The following is a 24661-nucleotide window of genomic DNA, read 5'->3' as shown; positions in this document are numbered from 1 at the left end:
AAAATGTCATCATAATATGTACAAGTTGATATCTTTATACTCATCGTGTTGTTGAATAGTTTTACAAGTTCGCTTTTTCTTTCTCTCAAAAAATGTTTACATTTTCGCTAAGGGTTTTCAAAATTGCATCTGTCACTGGCGAATGGAGTGCCATAAGGGAATCTTTCTCAATCCATTGAGTCATTTGTTGTTGTGGTGTTTTCAAAAGCGTGACATGTTTTTTGCCACTCTTGGATTTGTGTGTCAAAATTTTCTGAGCCCAATTTTGTGTCAATAAACCTTTCATATCGACAAACATGACATGTGTGGTTTTACATGAAGTGGATGAGGTTGGTTCTACCTTGAGTGCACTCAAGCAATATCCTTGAACAGTATTTTTAAATTTCGAGTGGGATGATGCATTCGCTGTGGAAGAATTGAAAAGTGAATGCTCTGAACCAAGCAATTGCAAGTCATATTGATTGTTGTTGCATGACTTTTTGAATAAATAAAATGTATCTAAATTGGACAATGAAGAAGAAACAGTGGTTCTGTTGTCGTTGTCGTTGTTGGATTGGAACGTCCCAGAGTTCACACTTGTCGAATGAGTGACTTGAACACCTGCACAACTTGTCATAAATTCTCGATTTCTAATTGGCCATTTCATTTCATATAATTCTGTCAAAATCACAGTATCTAATTGTTGATTCAGAGATGCAGTTAGAAGTTGAGATTTTCCTCCAGATTGAATGTATTTAGAAATTTCACTCGCACTCACTGGTTCTGTCGTATGAAACTTTCTAAATTCAACATCTATGAGTGCCTTGTACACTCGATCAGATCCATACTGATAATGAGTTACTGATTTGTAGAACATCATATCTTTCCTTCCGAATAATTTTTCACAAAATGAATCTCCATCCATGACCGTTGCATAAATTTCCTGCTCCTTCGAATATGACAATAAAGTCCAATTTGGAGAGGTGTGATCGTATTGGAGAAGAGTATTTCTTAAATATTGAACTTCTCGAAGTGTTAAGGCCTCATTGAGTGTGAAAATGTTGTGTGAATTGAGTGAAATTCGAGTCGAAAAAGTTTTTCGAGAATGTTTGGAATTGAGAAGTTGTAAAAAATCAACTCCTCCTGTGCTTATTCCTTGATGACCTGATCTTGGAGTTCCCAAAATGAAGAGAGTCTCTACAGATTCATTTTCAACAAAATCCTTAAAAATGTCACTTGCCAAAAAATTAGCAAATTGATTGGATTTGAGTGAAAGTAAAATATGAGCTTCCAAATCATCAAAAATTGTTGAATCCAAAAATGGAACTGCAGACACATGTTTTCCTTTCACATCATCATTTTCCTCTCGAACAACAAGTTGTTCCTTATCAAGCCCATAAAAAATTCGATTTTTTTCAATTTTTTCCAAAATTTTCTTTTTTGTATCACTTTTCAAATTTAATTCATTTGGTGCATGATCTTGAATAAATGTATCGGCAATTTCACAAGCCTTCAATAAGGCAGCTTGCGAGAGCGTTGGAGCTCCATGAAGATGATGTTCGAAAATATCTTCGACCGTCTCGTGATCGAAATAATAATCGATCGAAGATTTCTTTGAGCTTGTCGAAGTTGTGCTAGAAGTGTTCGAAGAATCGGCAGTCGAGGTGGAGTTACTGGGATGGTAGTTATGTGAAGAGCTCGAAGAATGAAGAGATTTGAAAATTTCAATTTGTTCGAGAAAGAGTGTGATTTCTATATTTGGAAGTGGGACAAAAAAGAGTTGCCAGATATTTTTCATGATTGCATGGTGTGTGAAAGCACCATGATGGTTGCGGAGCAGCATGTGAGAATATACCGACATGGTGTTGATGAGCATGCCAAATGTCAACACATCATCATGGCCAAACACAAAATATAAACCTACCTGTATTTTGAGTCGACTCGAGAAACGTAAAAAAGCATTGTCGTGCTGGTGGATAATCAATAAAAGCATCAAATTTCATTTCAAAATATTGCAAGACATCTTGACAGCTAATCTTGACAGGTGGCAGATGTTGTGGCTTACTAGGTGATGATGACTTGGCATGCCGAGCGATGGTCATTCTAAAATGATGACAATTGTACTCAGCGGCACACTCAATGTTTCTCGTTGCGAATTTTTGTTTTGCGATAATTATGAATCGTTGACAGTGCGGATTTGTAATTTCTTTTTTCAGAATGAAATTGATGCTTTTTTGTGAACAGAGTGCTCTCCTTCTTTCTTTGATACAGACCTGCTGCAAAGAGTCGCTCTTGTCTCATGAGAGCAATTGAAACTGATCATCTAAAAAGCCTTTGGAAAATGATCACTTGACAATGGTGTGTGTGTTAAAATTATTACCTTAATATGAAAATTAATTCGTTCAATGAATTCACAACACACGTTCCAAAAAATCATCACGTTTTTTATTCACAATCATCAGTGGTGTTGATTAAACACGATAGACAATCACCCTCTTAATCTTATTCTTCAAACGCTTTGGAATGACCAACTTGACTTGTTTCTTATTTTGAACTCCATGAATCACAATTCTTGTCACTTTGGTTGAAGAAGATCTTCTTCTTCTTCTTGGAGAGAGACGAAGTTTGGCAAAACGACTTCTCAATAATCTCAAACCTCTTAAAATTCTTCTCTCCTTCACTCTAAAATAACGAGAACGACGAGAAGCTCTCTTTGCTCTGATCCATTTCAACAAGGTCACCAATCGAGCATATCTCTTGAATCCTCTCAATCCATAATAACGATGAGATCTTCTTCTCAATAATTTTCTCAAGAATTCACGTTTGTTAAATGCAAGAACAAGGAAACGTCTTGATGATCTTTTTCTTTGACATCTACGATTTCGTTTGGTGCATTTTCTTGAACGACGTTGTCTTCTAGAAGCAGCTCTTCTTGCAGCTCTTCTAGCAGCTCTTCTTCTTGCAGCTCTTCTTGCGGCACGTCTTGCAGCACGTCTTGCAGCAGCACGTCGTTGTTGTCTTTTCAATTTTCTCAACAAGGCTCTTCGTTGTCTAGCAGCAGCTCTCAAAGCTCTTGCTCGAACTCTTCTCATGATTCTTCTCAACAATTTCTTTCCTCTGGATTGTCTATGTTGTCTTCTTCGTTGTTGACATTTTCTAAGTCTACGATTTCGTTTGGTGCACTTTCTAGAACGACCTTGTCTTCTAGAAGCTCTTCTTCTTCTAGCAGCAGCAGCAATTCTTCTTCTCAATTGTCTTCGAAGTCTTGCCAATCTTCTTTTCGCAATTCTTTTACATTTTCTAAGTTTACGATTTCGTTTGGTACATTTGACAGCAGCTGATCTTCTTCTTCTGGATCTCGATGCTCTTCTTTTATTGGCAGCCTTTCTCACAACTCGCCGTAAACTTCTTCTCAATCCTCTTCTCAATTGTTGCAATCGTTGTCTTCTTCTCTTGATCAATCTCTTAATCAAGCGACGTCTTTTTTGAGAACATTTTGAAGATGACAATTCCAATTTCAAACCTTTCAAAGTTCTTCTTGTGCGTTTCATTTGAGCTCGGATACGATGTATTTTACGAGCATCACGGAGAGAGAGATTCTTCTTCCAATAGGCTCGAGCTCGTTGTTTGGAAGTTGTAGGTGTGGAACGACCACGACCACGAGCTTGGACCGAGGAGAGAGAACAAATGATGAGACATGCGCTCAACAACAACAGCAAGACCAACAACAAGCTTGTCTTGTGTGCTGTGAGGCGGTTTGAACTGTGGGTGAACATTTTTTTTTGAGTGCTAATTTTGTATTGTGGCATCTGACGGATGGGCTTGTAGTGGATGACCCGACGAAAAATGATGTTCAGTGATGTTTTTCTTGTTGATTCGTCCGTGCACTGAGTGTAACCTTAGAATGAACTCGGTGTGAGAGAGATTTCTGTATCACAGGCATGAACGATCATGTAGCAGTGAACGATGTCAAAATTAATTCCTGACTGATTGTATTAATAACAGTTTGGTTTTATGGAGAGAGTGAATCAATGCAGAGTCGACATCTATTTCACCAAAATATTTTCCCATGTTAGAGCAGTTTTTCATGGCTCTTCTTCAAAGATCTTAACTTTCCATAATAATCTTTGTTTTACAAGTCATGACTTTATGATTAAGGGACTCACCTATCATTTCATCATCTTAATTTCAATCAAATGGTGAAGTTCAATGTTTGCCAAATATTAATCAACAAGAACTGTTCCAGTTAAACATTCTCATCTTCTTTTTCTTCTTCATTGGTTTCATGGTGTGCTTCAAACACTTGTCTCAATTGATAAAATCCATCTTTGGGATGATTTCTATGCCATTTCTTATGATTTTTGTTGTTTCTATTGTAAAAAGCTTCTGCTTTGATTTGTAATCTCTTTTCATGAACAATGGTCCATTGAAATTCCAAACGATTCATTCCTTCCAGTGTGTTAAATTTATGTTCACTATTGGACAAGTAGTGTGGAGTTCCATGTTCTTCATTGTCAAGGGAACTAGAGCTCTGATTTGGGGGTTCGAATGACGACACCAATCGATGAGCTCCACTCTTGTACTTGTTGTTGTGTTGAAAATGTTTTCTCAATTTCTTTCTTCCTCCGTTGTATTTGTGTGAAGAATTGGAAGAGTGCTCGGAAGCTGGCACATGAGGTGTTAGTAATTTGACTTTTCCAGCAGGTGCCAATCCGTATCTGCGAAAATGAACCATTGTTGTGTTTGTTTTTTGAAAGATGTGTTATTTATAGATATACTCTTGACACAGATACGCCTTTATTTAAATCAACAAATTGAACAAAACAAACAAATCGAACAAAGTGCTGATCTTGCAAGCAAACACTCAAAGAGTGAAAGCCAGGGGAAAGGACCCAACGCACACAAGGTGGGGAAGACCCAACACACAAGGTGCTCAAAAACTAATTCTATGAGTAGTAAGGAATCGAAGAAGAATATTTCTTGCTGCATTGATATCTCTGTCAAAAATTGAGCCACATGATGGACAACGAAACACTTCAGATGATCCAACCGTATAAACATGTCCACAACATGAGCAAGTTTTGGATGTGTACGCTTCGTTGACAATATAAATGTGTGTCCACGGATGCTCTCTAGCTTTGTGAAGCAATCTTTGCTTGAATCTGTAATGTGACCAAGTCAACATTTTTCTTGCTGTCTTGCTATTAATTCTCCTATGGAGTTTCTTTACCATTTTCTGAGTCTCAAACGAAGGAAGTAAGATCACTTGGTAGTTTCGACACAACCACAAACACAGTTTCTTGTGTAGATCATCCACAATATTTCTAATCTTTTGTTGAATTCTTCTTCCTGCTCTCTTGTACTTGTATCTTTTGCAATGTCTGACTTCTAGTTGAGACCACTTCGATTGCAACTTGTCATACGCGCAACACAATCTACCAATTCTTTCGGCACCTCCTGAGCCCCATTTGGTTGAATAACCATTCAAATCAAAGGTGGTCTGAAATGTTCTTACTCATGGATCCAATGCTTCAACTTGTCCTGAATGTTGAGGGGCTTGGTTCTCACCCCTAATATCCAGTACTTGTGGAATACATAAATAATAATGGTTCAACTTGTTCTTAATAATGACGGAATTGTACTGAAGCTCCTTAGGCAAAGGTTCGGCGCTCTTGATGTTCCTAATAAATGAATATTGTCCTTTCTTTGATTTCCAGTGCTTGCAATGGAGAATGAAATGATCTTTTCTGTCTTTCTTTCGCCTGAAATGGATCATGAACTTGTCAATCGTTCCAGCCTTCTTCTTTTCAAAGTTAATGTTGAACAACAATTCAATAGCGGCAGCATCTCTTACGTCATAAGGAGTATTTACAACCCACTGATTTTCTGTCTGATAATTATCATTGTTCACCACAAACGTTCTGAAATTCTTCTTATTTTTCTTGACACCTTTGGATTTGTTGGTGAATTCTAAACACCTGTTGTAGATCCAACGAGCAGTTCCCATCCACTGATTCAATGTTGTCCTTTCTTGTTCATTGGGGTAGAGACGAATTTTCAAGGATTTGTCTGCTTGAAATTTTTGGGCCACCTTTTGATTCTTCTTTGCCTTCTTGAGCTGAGGTGGCTTTTTAGAGTTATCAAAAGCCACATTCTCTGTTATAGAGTGATGAACATTGAGTGGAACATCAAACACTGGCTTGGATTCAATCACAGTGAATTGAGAAAAGTTGAACCATCTGTCTGTGCATCCCTTGTTGTTGTACTGATTAAACTCAAGAAAGGAATCTCTTGAACATGCCCAAAGAGAGGGCCCTTTCAAACCCGCAGCCGCAGCAAACAGCCGAAAAGGACGGCTGCCAGCTCCTGCTGACTTCCCAAACTTTGTGGAAATCCAGAATCCTCCAGAATCCGGATGTTTACGGATTTTGGCGGTTGTTTTTGGCTTTACAACGAATAAAATTTTTAACAATAAAAATGCAAAACAACAGCAACAACAACAATTCCGAACAAGCTTTGGCATGTTATCCTTGAACGAAATGAATTCAAATGTGGAGCTAGACAACCAATCCACATCAACTTACACCCACGAAACGAATTCTGATCTTCATCTTCTCTATGACTATCTTACCGATATAAAATTCACACCATCAGACATCAATTCAGTAATTCGTATTTTTGAAGAAAATGCTATCAGAAGCATTGCTGTTCTAAATTTATTTGATGATGAAGAGATCATGTCATTTGCACTTCATGTGAAGCAGTGATTTCTTTCCGAATGCAACCCGAAAATGATAATCCAAACCAAAGATTTCACGTAAAAACAAAATTATGATTGAAGATGATGTCAAACAAATGTTCATAACAAAAGAGCTTTGTGGAATCGTTCGCATCTTCCTCAAAGAAAAAGAAACAAATCATAACAATACTGACATCGAAATTGATAATGAGTCAATTTATACTTCGACTTCAAGGTAGATAAATTGTCAATTTATCCATTATTGTTGTTATTAATGATCGGTTTGTTTGACAATGTATAGAGTTCAATCATCACCCAACAACAGAGTATTTTTGCCTTTTCAACTGCAAGAATATATGATCGAGAATTTTTATGGAGTGGCTCGACAATATTGTGGCTCCAATACCAATCTGAACGCTGAAAATTTCTTGAATGCTCTCAATAATTTTTTAAGTGCCTTAATTGTTGGCTTACAATTCAACAAAGAGAAAGATCAATCCACAAGATTACCATATGAGTATTATTGTTGCTTCCCATCACCAGAACATATTAATTATATTGTTATTGGTGAATTTGAAAGAGCATGTTGCACTTTTGCCATGCTTTCAGATACTGAATATGAATCCAACCATTCATACCCTATTGTTTAATTTGAATATACCTGGTATTGAAGTTTTACTTACAAAAGAATTCAAATTGAAACAATATTCGAATAATGACATTGTGGAATTCGATAAATTGGAGCAGCAATGGAACAGAACACATCAACCACACAACTTGCTGCAAAATTTCAAAAACAAACAATCCAACGCACATATCACCATTGGAGGAATTACCTATCACAAACAACAAATTGAAAAACCAGAAGCAAATTAGACTCTCAATTCCGAATATTTAAGCATTGGTGATTATGTTCTCCAATTAGATGAAAACAATCATGTCTACATCTGCCAAATTAAGCAAATCAAACAGTGGACAAAAAGGAATAAGAAGAACAAAAACCTTTGCCTGGATGGACGTTTTTAAAGATTTTATGAAATATTTTAAGAACCGTCATTGTGGAGAACGGTTTTTTAGTCAGCAAAATAAACTGATCACCTGATCGAAATCCTATCTCAGCCGCAAAAATCCTGTTTCAACCGGATGCCAAAGGATTCTGTTGATTGCATCTGAAAATAATTTCGGCAGCGAGGACTATCCTGGCTGAATGGCTGTTTGCTGCGGCTGAAGGTTTGAAAGGGCCCTCGTCAGACGTGCTTTGAAAAATCTACAACCCTTGCAATTCGATATTTATCGTTTCATTATCTTCATATCAACATGTTCAAAGAATCGAACAGACAAAAAGTCATGTTTTTAAGGTCAACCAAAGACAAATGGTCGATGATTTTACAATGTCTCCAAAGGACATTTGAGATTGGAATCTTAATCGAAAACAATCGTAAAAAGAAATCGGATGCACTTCTTCTAATTGGATTTCGTAAAATTCATTCATTCTAACATCAAAAACCTCAATTCTTTGAAATCACTCATTGTTGGCAATTCCAAAACCCTCGCAACCCCTAGTGCTGCTCCATTAAGACTCCGAAATGACTTCAAATTAGAACATTAAAGTGACCAGCTGACTGTTTTCCTTTTTGAAACTCAAACGCTCGGCCTCCGCATGTTTCCAACGACGAACCACAATTAAAAAAAAAACAAACATCAACTGTCTGAAAGAAATTGACTCTTTCAGATCCATACAAAAAACAAACAACTTATCACACATACAATCAGGTTCAACACCTTTTTGTCTCAACAACACATCATCATACAAGGATCTACTTTGGTCACTACATTCAGAAAAAACAAAATCACAATCGACCAAGCAAGCGCGCTCTCATGGAAGCTTTTGTGAGTCATTTACTTGACTTTTACTCCAAATCCATTCTCCGAAATGAATATGCCATCACCTATTTGGATAATAATTATTATTCATTATGTTTTCTAACGGGTTCAATTTTGATGATGTGGACCTTCTTGATTGCAATACCATTGAGTGTCATACAAACATGTTTCTTGAAATACAATGAATTTTCGACAACTTCCAAACGATCCAATAGTCGAATTTGGAGAATATGGCCTAGTACTTGTTCTTGCTTTCGTCAAATAGAATCCAAATGGACACATTTAAAAATCTCAACTCGTTCATCATCATTGGAAATTCATGAAAAGAATTTGGATCATGCAGCCAATCAACACTTTGAAGAAATTGAAAGACATGATTTAGAAGAGTCAAACCATCATGAAATGAGAACAGTTGAATCGAATTCACTTCGAACCTGTCTCGACACATTCACATGCATTGCCTTCTTCATTTCATGTGTCTTGTTGGCATTTATTTTTTTATTAAGCTCAACTTTTAGCAAGATGCATTTCATGTGGTCGTCGTTGTGTATGACAAGTGTATTTTGTATGTGGTTGTTGGGAGTTTTTGTGTTGGATGTGAAAAGAATAGTTGTTGGTCTTGTTAAAAACTGTCGACGACGTGACAACAAGCACACACAAAAGACCATGGAATTGAATCATACCTCTTCGACTCATTCTTCGAATGTATCAATTACCTTAGAAGAAGAAATGGGACATGAAGAATGGAATCCTGAGGAAACACATGAAGAGAAATTATTATCAACAATTCCGAAAGACACTTCTTCTTTACAACCTGTCAATCCTATGGAACCCATGGAGGACAAGACCATTTCCACTCAACAGAAACACTCTCAACAAGAACCATTCACACCATTTTCCTCACGCCTCATGTCACTATTAAGGTTTTGCGTGAACACAAAAATTTCACATGTGGTTCCAAGTTCTCGAGCTGGTTCACTACTTTCACAAATGGTCAAACCACGCATTGCCAACAAGCCCATTCTCTTCACGACACTCATTCTATGTGTGAGTGTTTCCCTAATTTTCCTTTTCTGTACATTACTTTCCTATTCCTTGTATCATATATGCATTGCTACAGATCCAATTGAAATTTCAACTTTATTTTCGAGAACAGTCCTGAGTAATCGAACGTGTGCATTGGACGATATTTGTTTTACGTATTTAACCGTTCCAGAACACATGAATTCTCAAATCATTGTCAATTTTCAAGTCTCCCTTTCGAGTGGTGAACAATTTTTCAATCCGTTAGTGGAATTTAAAAAATTCAATCCAGCCCTTTCTTTCAATCCAGACACCATTCGAAATCATTTAGATTTTTGGAATTTCCTCCGTACAGAACAAACTCTCGCGCAGCAAGCCAAATGTTTTCGAATGGAAAATATTTTCGAAGAAATTCGATTTCAATGTTTAGCTGAAATAACCACTCTCGAATCCGACTCTTCCTACATGGTTCGAGCTGTTTTCGAATCTGATCCAAACTCTTCTCGTAAGCGTCACATTGGATCTATTCTCAAATTTCGAACGACACCTTCCGAAGAACATTTCACAAAAAACATTCCATTCCTTAATGGAGGAGATTTATCATGGCGGGAACCAACATTTGCTCTTGCAAAATACATTCACTCGTTGGGAATGAATGATCACTCTCCGAAACAAATGGAAGATCTAGCTCCGTATTTTGCCATTGTCGGCGGTGATGTTAGTTATGATAATGGATGTTCTGCTTGTTATCGAAGATGGGACGATTGGTTTCAAAAATGGAATCTTTACATGACGACGAGTATTTCTTATGAATCTGAAGGTGGTCTGATGGATTCACAACATGATGAAAGAAGAAATGATGAAAACGATCGTGCATTGGAAATTCAGAAGAATTTTGAAATTAGTCATGTCTATTCACTTCCCATGTTGACAGCTGTCGGAAATCATGAAGCTGGAAATTTCATGAGACCTCGATCCGATAATTCGTATTACATTCGTTATTTTCCAATGTCCATTTCGAACGAGTCAACTGCAACCTTATGGAAGGATCAACATCGAATGGAAGATCCACAATTCACACGATCGTTACAACACGTTCATTACTTGTCAAGACATACCATGATTGTTGTGTTGGATAGTTGGGTTCATGAATCACCTTTCGATCAAGTTCAATATTTAATCGATTTATTTGAAAGTTCAGAGTTGAAGAAGAAACAACAATTTGTGAAAAATCGAATTGTGGTGATTCATCATCCCATGTATTCATCGGAGAAGATCAAGACTGTTATTTCAAAGGAAATGATTATGGCATGGGAAATTTTATTTTTAAAGTATAACGTGACAGCTGTGTTTGAAAATCATGTACATGCTTACAAACAGACCTATCCTATTAAGGAAGGTAAGGTCGTGACGACACAAAGTGCATCACAACTTGGAGAGTTTGAAACACAAGATGACAATTCTTTGTTTGTATATGAAAAACGACCACATGAATATTCACAGCATGGAATTATTTACATTGGAGATGGTTCATGGGGAGTGACGAATTGGGATCCAAGTTTAGATTTTGAAAATCCCATTTTTCGACAAGTGGGTTATTTGAGTCATGTGTTTCATGTGAATACGAGAGAATTGGAATCGGGTGAGGTCGTGTTGGATTTATCAGCACTGGGTTATAATACTACGACGGAGTCGATTCATCAGGTCGAAGGTTCGAGATTGAGAATTCTCACTGGATGATTTGTACTTGCTACGAGAGACTTTTACACAACCATCGAATTCCAAGTCTGTATACCATTATTATTTTCTAGGTTTCAATATTTACAATTTTTAACAAGTTATTTTCAAAATAACTCTAGATGATACCATCTCATTAAATATTTCAATGTACAGACAGTAACAACATATTTGACACAACTACATGACACATGGAATGAATTAATGTCCACCTCCTCCACCTCCAAAACCCATTCCTCCTTTCTTCCTTCGTCTCTCAATCTTCTTTGGGATGATCAAGAAATAAATCAATCCACTCGATACAAGAACACTGATGGCTCCGACCATCAATGTCCAAGCTACATTTCCATGTGAAATATAGGAAATGAGAGGTCCAACCGAACTCATGACCAATTGAGGTACCACAATAAAGATATTCAATAATCCCATATAAGTTCCTTTTTCATGTTTTTTAGCAATGGTTGCAACAATGGCAAATGGAATGGTTCCATTCACTGCCCATGGAAATCCAAACGCAGTAATGACTAATAACGCAAGAATTTTGTTGGTAACGAAGAGTGTGGAACCTAAACATAATGCCAATGAAAGTTGACCAATAAAGAACGTCCATTTGAATCCTAATTTGTGAGTCAATGAAGGTAATATAAGAGAGAAGATGATACTCGATCCTGCAAAACCAGCTAATCCAAAAGATCCATATTGAACACCTTTCACATACAAGGCATAAGCTGGAGAAGATTCATCACTATTTCCATGAAAGACATTCTCACCAACCCATCTGTAGTGTGTGTGAAAATATAAAAAAAATCAATCCAGGCATTTCAGATAATTCGTTCATGAGAATTAATAGAAAATACATGGTTGAGCAATATTTAGGAATGATTCACGGGAAACAGTTGAATGAAGGAGTTTTAGAAAAATGAATCAAATTCTACTTACGTGGTAATATACACTAAAAAACAAAACCATCCAAACCACGAAAAGAAATTCACCAAACAAACTCGCCACATAGCTTTTGGCAAATGCAACGCTGCCCTCAAATATTGAGCTAATTGTCGAGCAGATTTCATTCCACTCAAAGACACATTTCTCGCATCAGGTGGGAATATTGTATGTTCTTGTTTTTCCTTAATAAGATTGTGTTCGAGAATGGGAGTTGCATCGACTAGAATGGTTTGTGGAGATTGAGAATTTGAACCTTCTTGAGAGAATGATTGAGGTTCTTGTTGACTTGGATTCATTTCTTCTTGGTCAATTTCGTCATTGAAGTGACGTTTCAATGACGAAGATTGATAATATTCATTACCTTGACGATTCGATAATTCTCTTGAATTTTCCATCAAGTTTGTTGTTGGAGAGGAGGTCACACCAAGTTGAATGGGTTCACTTTGACTTTTTCTAAAATTGGTTTGACCACTGCTCATGGATGAGAGGACTTGTCGTGTCACGATTGATGATGATGCTGGTTTTTCTTCTCCATCTCCACTTACACTATTAATGGATCTGTCTTGTTTCATTAATAAATGATCTGTTTCCAAGAAGTCAATTTTTGTTTCTTCTTCTTCTTCATGGTCTCTCAAACTTGTTGAGTAATCTAATACTCCTCCTTCCATCGTCATGTTCACATCCTCTGCTGAGTTTTTAGCACTGTTAATTGTCGCAGAAGATTTCTTTTTCCATGTCGACTCTTCACGTGCTGCAAATAAAGTAACTACAAACGTCAATAATAAAAATCCAATACTAATGAGAAAACAAATCTTTAAATTTTGACATCCCTCTGAACAAGCTTCTGTTTTGAAAGCTGTAATGTACGAAGACCATTTAACAAATCCAGCCAAATAGCCTAAAATATTTCCCAAACCACTCCAAAATGTTAAAGTTGCATTACCGAATGCTTGATTTTTGTGAGAGGCCATGTCAGCAACCAATGCTCGTGTTGGGCCTTTAGTGCATTGTGTTGTTAAATATGGTCACAATGAGTAGTGTTTCGTGAGCATGATGATGGTTCATAACATTTCACAAGGATGTTCATATTTGGAAAATATTATTTGGAATGATTAGAAAATTCAAGAGTTGGTAAAATAGTATGCGATGCAAAAAAAAGGACCTACCTTGTAAAGTATTATTTGAAACGTCCAAAATCCAAAACCCAATAATCGCCAACACAATGGCAACAGTATGATCAGTGGTTGTGTCTCCCATCCAATGTCCTAAATCTAAACTATTTGGAATGAGTAATAACGATAATGCTACCATGATGGTTCCAACAATGAGAAACGGTCTTCTCTTTCCCAATGGACTTTTACATTTATCGCTTAGCACTCCTACAATGGGTTGTACAATCTGAATTGTGTGTTCATGTGTCAAATTAAAAGAATACAATTTCACAAAATATTTCAACAATAATTTCAATGAAATAAGTTGTCATGTGGTTGATGAAATGAATTTTAACACATACCAAACCTGTTACAGGCCCGCATAACCAAACCAAAGTAATGAGTGTTTTTGAAAGACCCAATTCTAAAATAAAAGGTGTTAATAAGGCAATTTCTGAGAAACAAGTGAGTTTTTCGAGGACATGGTACATTTATCCAAAATCAAGTTGTCAATCAAGTCGTGACCATGATTGAAATGATGTCAAATGTTAATGTTTCATTCTCAAACTCTCCCAAAATAATACTACTTACGAAGTGCCCAACCAAATTGCAATCCACTAAAACATGCAGTTGCCAAAAACACTCTAAATTTTGAGGCCTTCTTGGGAGGTGTCAATGCATTTGCCATATTTTCGTTATTGTTTTGATTTGTCGATTCCAATTCCTCTGGTTGAGCGGAGGATACTTTTTCACTATTTGAAAATTCCACCAAATTTTGTGTTTCACTTGAACTTCTCTGATTCAGTCGATTCTTGTGACTCTGTTCGTGATGACCCTTCTTCCGTGAATGACGACTGAATGGTCTAAAATCAAAGTAACTATCAAATTTTGTTTTTCCAAGAGAATGGGAAAATCGTTTTGAGGTTCTGGAAAAGTCTTTCAAACTTTTGGCTCCTGATTTTGTGGTGTCTGTCAAACGACTCTGCAAGAACAAAGTTGAATCGAGAATCAAAGGCTCCTCAGAAGGAACTTTTTGAATTTTTGCGTGATGATATTGAGCAAGATGGGATCGTTTTGAAAAAACCTCTTGGTTTGTGAAATTTTCCAAATTGGGAGATTTGACGCGGGTGCTACTGTTGTTGTTACTACTACTACTAGTTGGTGCAGAGAGAGGATGATGATATTCTTGTAGAGGTGTTTCAATGAATGATGATGACGATAGCGTGTCAATCGCTTTGACAGAGTCTGGAGGAGCCTTTTCTTGTGCTTCCGATGACGACCCGAATTTTGAAAATTGAAATTTCTCTTCCGAAAGGAGTTGATTGTGTTGGGAATTTTGGGCGTTTTTTTCAAGTGCTCTCGGTTGCTGTTGTTGGTGAAATCTCTCGAAGAAAGCATTAGGGGAATTTCCTTGTTGATTATTGTAATGGTTCAAGTGGAGTTGAGGTGGATTTGGAGGGACCTGTGTTGGAGTGAGTATTTCGTTTTGGAGAGTGGATGTTGTTTGTTTAGAGGTTGCAAAGGATCGTGGGGAGGAGGCATTGGCTGGCTTTGATCCTTGTGTTGACGACTCTTGGTTCGTGGAGTGTGTTGAGGGCTCAGAGGACATGGTTGCGAAGTGGTTTGTTTTTTTGAAATCATGATTGAACATTGTTCTCTTCTAAATTTGTTAAAAAACTAAATGTGATGCATAAACTCTCTAACAGCTGCTGTTTTCCAAAAGGAAAAGCCTCTTTCTATCGGAGCAAGCAATTACAAAGATGACCATAAAAATTACAAATATATTTAAAAAGATTGGAGTTGCCGGGTATCGATCCCGGTACCTTTCCCATGCTAAGGGAACACTCTACCATATGAGCTACAACCCCGTACACTAAAAATTTGTAAAATTTTATTTAATTCAATCGGTTTACTATAACACGCTTTGATTTTTCTTTTCAATTAATCGGTCGACTGGTGTTTTAGGTTGAGAACGAAACTCTCTGTTGCAAAACAGCATTCAAAAAACCAATCACATAAAACAGTCACTACCTGCGTTCCTCGGTGGTTTACTCAAAGGTGAAGAGAAAACATACAGCCGGCAGCTCATGTAAAAAATTGGGCAATGTTGACATATTAATGGTCCACAGTGAAGTTTGTGGTTTTCACTCCAACAAACAATTGGCATAAAATCCAACTTTGCTATCGCGGATGATGAGCTTCTTATTCTTTACTTCAGGCACCTCATCGACTACATTCACATTGTAAACTCCTGGGCTCGGTTGAGTAAGAATTTTGAAAATTTTGTTGAAAAAAATATTAACAAGACTCTCACAGATCACTCCACAAAATGAGTAGCTTTATTTATAAGGGACAATTAGTTGGCCACAACGGATGGGTTACCTGTTTGGCTACCTCCCCAAGCAATCCAGATATCTTGGTTTCTGGTTCCCGTGATAAGTCCATTGTTGTCTGGGACTTGACCAAGGAACAAGGAGCTTATGGTGTTCCAAAGAGATCCCTCACTGGACACGCTCACTATATTTCTGACCTCTGCATGACTGCTGATGCTCAATATGCCTTGTCCGGATCATGGGATAAGACCTTGAGATTGTGGAACTTGAACACTGGTAAATGCGAGAGAAACTTCTTGGGACACACCAACGATGTCTTGTCTGTTTCCTTCTCTCACGATGACAGACAAATTGTTTCCGGATCTCGTGATAAGACCATCAAATTGTGGAACACTTTGGGTGAATGCAAGTACAACATTGTTGATAGAGGTCACAAGGAATGGGTCAGCTGTGTCAGATTTGTTGCTAACAAGGACAAGCCATTGATTATTTCTGCTGGATGGGATAAGGTTGTTAAATTGTGGGATTTGACTAGCTGCACTCTCCAAACTAACTTGGTTGGTCACACTGGTTATATTAACTCTGTCTGTGTTTCTCCAGATGCTTCCTTGTGTGCATCAGGTGGTAAGGACGGTGTTGCTGTTTTGTGGGATTTGACTAAGGGTGAACACTTGTATCACTTGCCATTGGAAGGTAACGATGTCATCAACGCTTTGGCTTTCTCTCCAACCAAGTACTGGTTGTGTGCTGCTACTGATAATTGCATCAAGATTTGGGATCTCCAATCCAAGTCAGTCCTCGCTGAATTGGTTCCAGAATCCAAGAATGATAAGAAGCCAGCCTGTATTTCTCTTGCTTGGTCTGCTGATGGTACTACATTGTTCTCTGGTTACACTGATAACACTATCAGAGTCTGGGGCTGCTACTCTCAATAAGTTAGCTAGTCTTGAGTAAACTCATTTTGCTTATCTGAATAATTACAACTGGGTTGATTTTGATGTCACACAAAAACGAAAAGCCACAACAATTTTTGCCTTATTCTTGTTCGCTAGCTGCGGATGTCATGGCTGTGTGACAGACAATTTGTTTCTTTTTCGAATCTCGATCAAACTCTTTTTATTAAGGCTTGTTGGTTTGTTGTTGTGGAGATGACAAATTCTGAGCCATTGATTGCAACAACAGAATTTGTTGCATCATGCTAGAATATTCAGCATCAACATCGTCTTGGTCGTCATGATGGAGAGGAATGGCTTCGCCACTACTACTATTTTGTACAGAGGCCGACCTATCGGACACTGTCTCTCCACTCATTGACTGGAACGTTGTGGATTGATTGGAAACCCCACTAGCACCTGTCAATGGCAACGTAGAAAAGGTTGCCAAATAAGCAGCTTCTCTTTTCTTGTCTATCATGTTGCAAAAATCTGTGACCAATTCAACAGCATGCGTCTCCATATGGTGCAATGATCGATCACACATGTCTCTAATATTTCGATGACTTTCACTCAAAACAGCCTGTATTCCAATAATGTTCTCCATCAACTTGGACAACTCCCCTTGCATGTCCATTTGCCCATACAGCTTGACAATCTTCTTGTAAATATCCACAATGTTGTCGTCTAATTCTTTGATTTTTTGACTCTCCAGAGTTGCGACATGTTGAGTTAATTGTTGTAACTGATGGTCGAGTTGGAACAGTTGTTGAGTCATCTTTTCAAGTTCTTGGAAGGATGTTGAGGAAATATTCAATTTGGCCTCCGTATTTCTCAAGTGTTGATCCATTCTTTGATCGATACTTGTTGAAAGAGTTTCTACTCGTTTTTGTAAGGTCTGTTCCATAGTATTGACCCTCGTGACACATGTCAAATTTGCATTTTCCAACATGGTCAATAGTTGTTGCTTGAGAGACAGTTCCACATTCGATACAGTTTGACTCATGGAGGTAAACTGATTTCTCATTTGCTCGGTCGCATCTCTCAATTCTTGAATACTAGTTTCATGAATTGAGAATTTTTCATCAAATTTGTCATGAATAGACGCCACTTGATTTTGCACCATGTTCATTATTTTCTCTTGCACTCCTGAGGTGCCATTCAACGTTTCCATATTGAGAATCATGGTCTTCAGTGATTCCACAGTCTTGTCCATACGATCGTCATGTTCCTTTCTATCATGTACATAGTGTGAGAGATCTGCCATTTTCTGCTCTGCGTTTACTTTCCACGTGTTGAATGAATCCACTTGTTGAGAAACAGTGGAGTGTAGATAATTTTCTAAGGTGGATTGATGGGTTTGTAGCATGGTTTCATGTATGGATGATATACGCTGTGCAGTGGATTCTTCCAATTTTGTATTCCATTCTTGTAAATGTGCAATACGTGTATTCACATGTTCAAGTGCGTTGGTCACAATACTTTCAGAAGCAGTGAGCAGATCAATATTACTCTTTTCCAATTTTGATTCAAAAGTGCTATGTAGGGTAGTGATTTTTTCTGAAATCTCGAGCTCCACATTTTTGATTGCATCATCTATAGTCTGCTTGGTCTCTTTCCATTCGTTCAGAAGTGATTCAGCTTTTGCGTCCACGATTCCAATTCTATCGAGCATACTTTCTTCCAAATTATTTGTGTTCGTTTGTAAAGTAGATATAGACTCCAACGCTTCATTGAGCTTACTTTCAATCCGTATAAATTCCTCATGAGCTACGTTGATAATTGTTATCTGTTTCTGCTCAGAAATATTCAACTTTTCTTGAAGTGAATTTTCGAGCTGTTCTTTGCTTGACTGTAAATCCATAATTTGTTGGCGAGACAAAGACAAGCTGTCGTCAGTCTCTTGTTTCCATGCTTGAAGTTTGGCCATGTCCTGCGAGAATTGTTCCGTTGCTACTTTTTCTTTGTCAACCTCGCGTTGAAGGTTCTGGGTTAGAATATCAATGTTACTTTTCCAATTTTGAATAGATTCAATGTGTTGACTCGTGACAGAGAGTTTATCCAATAATCCTCGCTCAGAATGATGGAGTGCATCTATGATGGTTGAGCTGCTCTTTGAAAGTGTGTCAATATCTTTTTTACATGTCAAAGCATATTGATCGAGTTTCAGCCCATTTGAGGTTACTATTGTATTCAATTCATTCATGCGTTTCTCTAAATCATTCAATTCCTGTTTAATCATGTCATTCAATTGAGATGTGTATTTCTTATCCAAATCTTTTACCATTTTTTCCAAAGAATGCATTTCCGATTCAATTTGATCGTGTCCATTCTGCATTTCTTGTGACTTCTTTTTCAACAACACAATTGTTTCCTCAATACCTGCCCTCCAAATTCCTAACGTGTCAAATGTTAAACGATATTCTTGTAAGCTAGGTTGAATAATGGTCTTATGGTGAGTTTGGAGCTGATTCATTTGCGTTGAAAGGGTTTCAGCCAATTGTCGTATCTCTGTTTCGAATAATTGTTGTCTTTGGATTACTGAGGAAATGTCTTCCTTCAGTGACGTTAACATCTCAAGTTTAGTGCTGTGGCATGAAAATGTGTTTTCGTGATCCAATTTCATTTCAAGAATTGTTGTTTGGATCTCTGAAATTTTATCTTCCTTCTCTTGAAAAGATTGGTTCGATTCATTATGGTGTTCTTCTAATTTCTGTCTGATTTGGTTCAACTCTTCTGTAAAGAACGATTTAATTTCCGTTATGGATTTTGTAATATCGTCCGTATTCGCTGTCATTTGTTCTATATCATTTTTACAGTCTTCTTTAAAAGATAATAGCGACTGGTTGAAATTAAATGCATTCTCTCTCATAATTTCCAAGTCTTTCTGAATACACGCAACTAGAGAATCTCGTTCTGTAAATTTGATTTCTATATTTTGTATGGAATTCCGGTTTTCATTTCTCACGTTCTCTAAATTCATGAGAGCTGTTTCAATGTATTTGTTAGTATCAAGCTGGTATTTTAAATGTTGCTGTAAATCTTTGGTATTAGATACAAGGTCTTGCCGTAAATTATCCACGGCGCATTCTAGCGATTCTTGATGATTAGTTACAGTCTTAATTTCTTGTTGAACACTAGAGAGTTTTTCTGATGCTATTTCAATGGATGACTGTAGTTTGGTCATTGTGTCTCTGTGACTTTCTAGATCATGTTCAAAATTTTTCATAACGTCCTTTGAAGAGTTTCCTTCATGGAGTGTTTTGTCTAGTACATTTCGGAGTGATTCAATTTCAATTTCAATTTTTGAAATTTTCTCCTCATTAATTTCTTGTAATTCGCGACTCTTATAATTTTCTGTGTGAAGGAGGTGAATGTCTTGAGTTAACTGAATATTTGATTTTGCAATTGTTTGCATACTCTTCTCGGAGTCATCTTGATTCTTGAGTAGATGATCAATATTTTGTGAGAGTTGGAGGATTTGGTGGGCGAAATATTTTTTCGTTTCCTCTAATTTTGTTTCAAAAGAAAATTGGTGCTGCGGGTTTGTTTGTGTCTCAGACCAGCTTTGGCTCCCGATCGCTTTCAAATATTTTGAATCATTCTCGGAAATTAGTGCTTTCATGGAATCTATCCTGTCGTTCACACCACTTATTTCTTTCTCTGATTTTGATTTGAATTCACGGAATTTCTTGTCGACAGTTTTTTCAATATTATTACATCGCTCCAAAAAATTGCTAGTGCTTTCTAACTGACCAAACATGTTTCCAGAAATTTCTTTAAGCTTGGTTTCGAAAGCATGTTTCATTTTAATCAAATCTTCTGCAATCAGCCTGCCTTCTTTGGAGTCGCTTTTAAGATTTTCTGAGCTTAACGAAGGCAGTGAAATAGGAAGAGTGGAAGCAATGTTTTGATGCTGAAGTTTGAGAATATCTTTTTGTAAATTTCCAATGCTTGATGTTAAAAAAGAGAATTGCTCCTCCGAATCTTGTAGAATCCTATCCATCATGAGCTCAAGAGCTTGGTCGTTTTTACTAACAAGGTCCTTAATGCAAGCATCTATTTTGTGATTCAAACGTTCATAGTCTTTTTTAAGTTGAGAGGTGTCATGGTTGTGCACCATAGAATTGTTCGATAAGGTTTTCATGCTTAATTGTTTTTCAACTTCCATTTTAACTAATTCCTCAATACTATATTGTACAAGTATTTCTGGCCGATAAGAGAAAATTTGATCTTTCATTTCCTTATAGGCCAACATGAGATGAGAAACTATTGTCTCCAATCGGTTTGATAATATCCACTTTTTAAATATCTTTTCACTCACTTGAGTGAAAACGTTTTTGAAATTTTCCATTTGATGATTGAGACTCTCTATTGTGGGCGTCCCACTCTTTTGGTCCTGTGTCTCTGCCAAAACATGCTCCATTCCATTCTTTGTAATTTTTTGGACATCTTCTTGACCAGGTAAATCATTTAACCATTCCAAAATGTATTGCTTTTCGTCTTGTGGAGGTAGGTCCTTCAATAATTTTTCAAGCTCTTCCAATCGAATGAATTTGATCGAAGATGTTTCATCCTCCGATAATAGAACATCAGTGTTTACTCTGGAAAATGCTAATCTTGCATGTTCCATTGAAATGGCTTGATTATTTTGTAAATATCGTAAAAATCGTTCAGCGGCTATTGATTCTCGTTGGCTGAGATCTTGTTTTGAAACAACTTCCCATGATTCACATCCCATCATGGGTTCCGACCTTAATCGAGGTGAGATCATAATTGCTTCATTTCGTTTCCGAGGACTTTTTGGTGATTCCATTAAGGCTTGAGCTCGAGCTTTCTTCAAGTCGAGCTCTTTGGAAGGAGGTGATTTTGAAGAGAGGGATTGGAAGTTCACTTTACGTTGTGGATGTTGTTGATTGGGAGTGTTCTTTTCCGAAGAGAATATTCTTAAAGGGGTGTTGCAGGCTTTTCTTGACGAGAGCACAGGATGATCATTGTTGCTCGAAGGACTGTTGGAGAGAAGTGCAAGCTTTGAATTGAGAGGAGTCTTGGTTGGAGGAGATTGATGGGAAGGAGGAGATGTTGCTTTGGCTTCGTCTCTCTGATGGTACATCGGGAACGGGAAGTGATTTTTTGTTTGAAATAAAATGTTAATCCCTGGAGTTTTACAGCAATTTAAAATTGGCATGTCCATGCCTCACTAGAAGATTTCAGTCACTTGAAAATTATTTGGAATGAAGTTATATTTTGAAATGATAACTCGTTGAAAGTATTTATTTACTTTTTTTGTTGCTGCTGAAATTGATGAGGAGCTCAGAGGAAATTGAAACTTCTTACTGTGAGTAAAACAATTATATTTACAACGGTACTCAATTTATTGTTTTGTTGTTATATTTACAATAGAAATGATCTGTTATCAAAAGTATGAATTAACATGCACATCCAGTGTTTGGTCTTGGAGTGGGTTCATCATCAATATTGCCTAAATTTCCTCCAGTTGTGACAGCATTTGAATCTTTGGCGTTTGCAAGAGCTTTTCTTGCAACTGTGACAAATGCATGTTCAACATTGGTTCCATCTTTGGCACTGCATTCAAAGTATGGAATGTTGCCCTTGCTCTTACACCAAGCAAGTGCTTGTTTTTGTGACACTGTTCGTTGTGGTTCCAAATCAATCTTATTTCCAATCAATACAAATGGGAAATTCTCAGGATCTGATGGTCCTGTTTGCAACAAGAATTCATCTCTCCAATTGTTCACATTATCAAAAGTTTTTTGAACTTGATATTTGGGAGAAAGATGAGCAAAAATTGATGATGTTTAAGAAAGCAATTAGAAAATTATAAACATCTCCAAATCGAAGTGAAATGATACATACCTGTTGCATCAAACACCAATACACAAGCATCTGAACCTCTGAAAAAGGCAAATCCCAATGAGTGAAATCGTTCTTGTCCTGTGGTTGTGTTAAAATTCAATGAATGTGTCATTTCAACAGTAGCGTTGTGTATGTCAATAAATCATTCCAAATGATTCATTGTCGTCAAAAATTCGACCAAAATAATCAAATATATAGAATTAGAAGAGTCATCATCATTTGTTATTATAATTACCTGCAGTATCCCAAATAGATAACGAACAACAAGTATCTTCAATCATAATCTCCTTGGTTAAAAAATCTGCTCCAATAGTTGCTTTATATTGATTGCTAAACTTGTTATTTACATATTGATTCATAAGAGAAGTCTGTTTCAATATTATCATGATCATCACCAGAAACAAGTTCACGAAAAGGATTAAATCATAAGATAATCATCACCAAAAACAAGTTCATGACTAATTATTAAATCCCGATCATCAACACCTACCTTTCCCACACCCGAATCTCCGAGTACAATGATTTTCAATAATTCTTTTCGTGTGGCCATGTATTATTGGTTGAAGTTGTTGTGGTATTTTTTTTGCGGTTGTAACCAAAGGAGTTGCAGTTAAAAACTCCGAAACCAAATTTTTGGTGTCAATACCCTTGTGAAACAAACCACCTGTTGTAAAGGTAAAGACAGTTTGACCTCTTCTTGTATCTTATCATTCATGGAACCTCCCCTGGTCATTCGGAATAATTATGAATATTGAGACAATCTTATTATTATTAAGGGGTTTTCAAGCTACGATATCATTCTGAGTGACGTTACTAACGCCGATTCGTATAGCAATAGAAACATCAAATCGATCTTACGAAACCTGCAGGCTACCCGTATCATTCCATCTTCCACGGTGAAAGGCTTTGACTGATATTCCTTACAACAACAAAAAGCGCTAAAACCAACGGAGACATTCATTTGACTCTAGTCTCGAGAAGTTCTCGATAAATAAGTTAAAATTCTTCATGACTCTTCTTTCGACCTTACTAATCTCTTCCCAAATTGCCTTCACACTTCCACCCTTGCTGTTTTAGTACGGAACTGAACAGTTTTAATAATATTAATATTTATTCTTTAATGATAAATTATTTACGTAAGACGACATCATCTAATTATTCTTCATAGTTTTGTTATTATATTTACAATTGAAATGATCTGTTATCAAAAATATGAATTAACAAGCACATCCAGTGTTTGGTCTTGGAGTGGGTTCATCATCAATATTGCCTAAATTTCCTCCAGTTGTGACAGCATTTGAATCTTTGGCGTTTGCAAGAGCTTTTCTTGCAACTGTGACAAATGCATGTTCAACATTGGTTCCATCTTTGGCACTGCATCCAAAGTATGGAATATTTCCTTTGCTCTTACACCAAGCAAGTGCTTGTTTTTGTGACACTGTTCGTTGTGGTTCCAAATCAATCTTATTTCCAATCAATACAAATGGGAAATTCTCAGGATCTGATGGTCCTGTTTGCAACAAGAATTCATCTCTCCAATTGTTCACATTATCAAAACTTTCTTGAACTTGATTATATTCATATTTAGCAATACATTCAAATAATGATACATACTTGTTGTATCAAACACCAACACACAAGCATCGGAGCGTCTGAAAAAGGCAGATCTCAATGCATGAAATCGTTCTTGTCCTGTGGTTTTGAATAAATTCAATAATTGTGTCATTTCAACATTTTCAACAATTCATCGACATTAATAATTACCTGCTGTATCCCAAATTGATAACGAACAACAAGTATCTTCAATCATAATCTCCTTGGTTAAAAACTCTACTCCAATTGTTAAAACATATGGACATCCAAACCTATTGTTAACATATTGCTCCATAAGCGAAGTCTATTTCAATATTATTAAAATCATCAAGTTCATGACCAAGGATTAAACCCCGATCATTCAATACCTGCCTTTCCAACACCGTAATCTCCGAGTACAATGATTTTTAATAATTCTTTTCGTGAGGCCATAAATATGAAAAGATATTTTTTTTGCAGTTGACCAAT

At 36.9% G+C, this 24661-nt stretch overlaps 11 protein-coding genes across 11 annotated transcripts; 3 read left to right on the top strand and 8 right to left on the bottom strand.

Annotated features, from left to right (window-relative positions):
- Positions 1 to 85: 85 nt before the first annotated feature.
- On the bottom strand, positions 86 to 2081 carry C9374_011133 (uncharacterized protein; the record flags this gene model as incomplete). Its single annotated transcript, XM_044686755.1, has 2 exons — positions 86 to 1731; positions 1904 to 2081. The coding sequence occupies 2 exons, from the start codon at positions 2079 to 2081 to the stop codon at positions 86 to 88; spliced, it is 1824 nt and encodes a 607-aa protein (XP_044543228.1).
- A 369-nt stretch (positions 2082 to 2450) lies between these two features.
- C9374_011132 (uncharacterized protein) lies at positions 2451 to 3755 on the bottom strand (the record flags this gene model as incomplete). The annotated part of the gene is made up of 1 exon (XM_044686754.1): positions 2451 to 3755. The coding sequence occupies one exon, from the start codon at positions 3753 to 3755 to the stop codon at positions 2451 to 2453; it is 1305 nt and encodes a 434-aa protein (XP_044543227.1).
- Positions 3756 to 4225: 470 nt separating this feature from the next.
- Positions 4226 to 4714, bottom strand: C9374_011131 (uncharacterized protein; the record flags this gene model as incomplete). The annotated part of the gene is made up of 1 exon (XM_044686753.1): positions 4226 to 4714. One exon carries the CDS (start codon positions 4712 to 4714, stop codon positions 4226 to 4228), a length of 489 nt encoding a protein of 162 aa, XP_044543226.1.
- Positions 4715 to 5494: 780 nt separating this feature from the next.
- On the bottom strand, positions 5495 to 6590 carry C9374_011130 (uncharacterized protein; the record flags this gene model as incomplete). The annotated part of the gene is made up of 2 exons (XM_044686752.1): positions 5495 to 6244; positions 6564 to 6590. 2 exons carry the CDS (start codon positions 6588 to 6590, stop codon positions 5495 to 5497), a joined length of 777 nt encoding a protein of 258 aa, XP_044543225.1.
- A 641-nt stretch (positions 6591 to 7231) lies between these two features.
- On the top strand, positions 7232 to 7594 carry C9374_011129 (uncharacterized protein; the record flags this gene model as incomplete). The annotated part of the gene is made up of 1 exon (XM_044686751.1): positions 7232 to 7594. The coding sequence occupies one exon, from the start codon at positions 7232 to 7234 to the stop codon at positions 7592 to 7594; it is 363 nt and encodes a 120-aa protein (XP_044543224.1).
- A 1002-nt stretch (positions 7595 to 8596) lies between these two features.
- Positions 8597 to 11365, top strand: C9374_011128 (uncharacterized protein; the record flags this gene model as incomplete). The annotated part of the gene is made up of 1 exon (XM_044686749.1): positions 8597 to 11365. The coding sequence occupies one exon, from the start codon at positions 8597 to 8599 to the stop codon at positions 11363 to 11365; it is 2769 nt and encodes a 922-aa protein (XP_044543223.1).
- A 198-nt stretch (positions 11366 to 11563) lies between these two features.
- C9374_011127 (uncharacterized protein) lies at positions 11564 to 15067 on the bottom strand (the record flags this gene model as incomplete). The annotated part of the gene is made up of 5 exons (XM_044686748.1): positions 11564 to 12140; positions 12302 to 13304; positions 13474 to 13705; positions 13821 to 13912; positions 14050 to 15067. The coding sequence occupies 5 exons, from the start codon at positions 15065 to 15067 to the stop codon at positions 11564 to 11566; spliced, it is 2922 nt and encodes a 973-aa protein (XP_044543222.1).
- A 720-nt stretch (positions 15068 to 15787) lies between these two features.
- C9374_011126 (uncharacterized protein) lies at positions 15788 to 16726 on the top strand (the record flags this gene model as incomplete). The annotated part of the gene is made up of 1 exon (XM_044686747.1): positions 15788 to 16726. One exon carries the CDS (start codon positions 15788 to 15790, stop codon positions 16724 to 16726), a length of 939 nt encoding a protein of 312 aa, XP_044543221.1.
- Positions 16727 to 16910: 184 nt separating this feature from the next.
- Positions 16911 to 21836, bottom strand: C9374_011125 (uncharacterized protein; the record flags this gene model as incomplete). The annotated part of the gene is made up of 1 exon (XM_044686746.1): positions 16911 to 21836. The coding sequence occupies one exon, from the start codon at positions 21834 to 21836 to the stop codon at positions 16911 to 16913; it is 4926 nt and encodes a 1641-aa protein (XP_044543220.1).
- A 316-nt stretch (positions 21837 to 22152) lies between these two features.
- Positions 22153 to 23150, bottom strand: C9374_011124 (uncharacterized protein; the record flags this gene model as incomplete). The annotated part of the gene is made up of 4 exons (XM_044686745.1): positions 22153 to 22502; positions 22601 to 22678; positions 22836 to 22968; positions 23091 to 23150. The coding sequence occupies 4 exons, from the start codon at positions 23148 to 23150 to the stop codon at positions 22153 to 22155; spliced, it is 621 nt and encodes a 206-aa protein (XP_044543219.1).
- Positions 23151 to 23817: 667 nt separating this feature from the next.
- On the bottom strand, positions 23818 to 24625 carry C9374_011123 (uncharacterized protein; the record flags this gene model as incomplete). Its single annotated transcript, XM_044686744.1, has 4 exons — positions 23818 to 24167; positions 24215 to 24292; positions 24365 to 24497; positions 24566 to 24625. The coding sequence occupies 4 exons, from the start codon at positions 24623 to 24625 to the stop codon at positions 23818 to 23820; spliced, it is 621 nt and encodes a 206-aa protein (XP_044543218.1).
- Positions 24626 to 24661: the final 36 nt, after the last annotated feature.

This window comes from Naegleria lovaniensis, assembly GCF_003324165.1.
Source record: "Naegleria lovaniensis strain ATCC 30569 chromosome Unknown tig048, whole genome shotgun sequence".
NCBI lineage: Eukaryota > Heterolobosea > Eutetramitea > Acrasida > Naegleriidae > Naegleria > Naegleria lovaniensis.
Note: the sequence above shows the minus strand (reverse complement) of the source record. Positions and strands in the feature narration are given on the sequence as shown.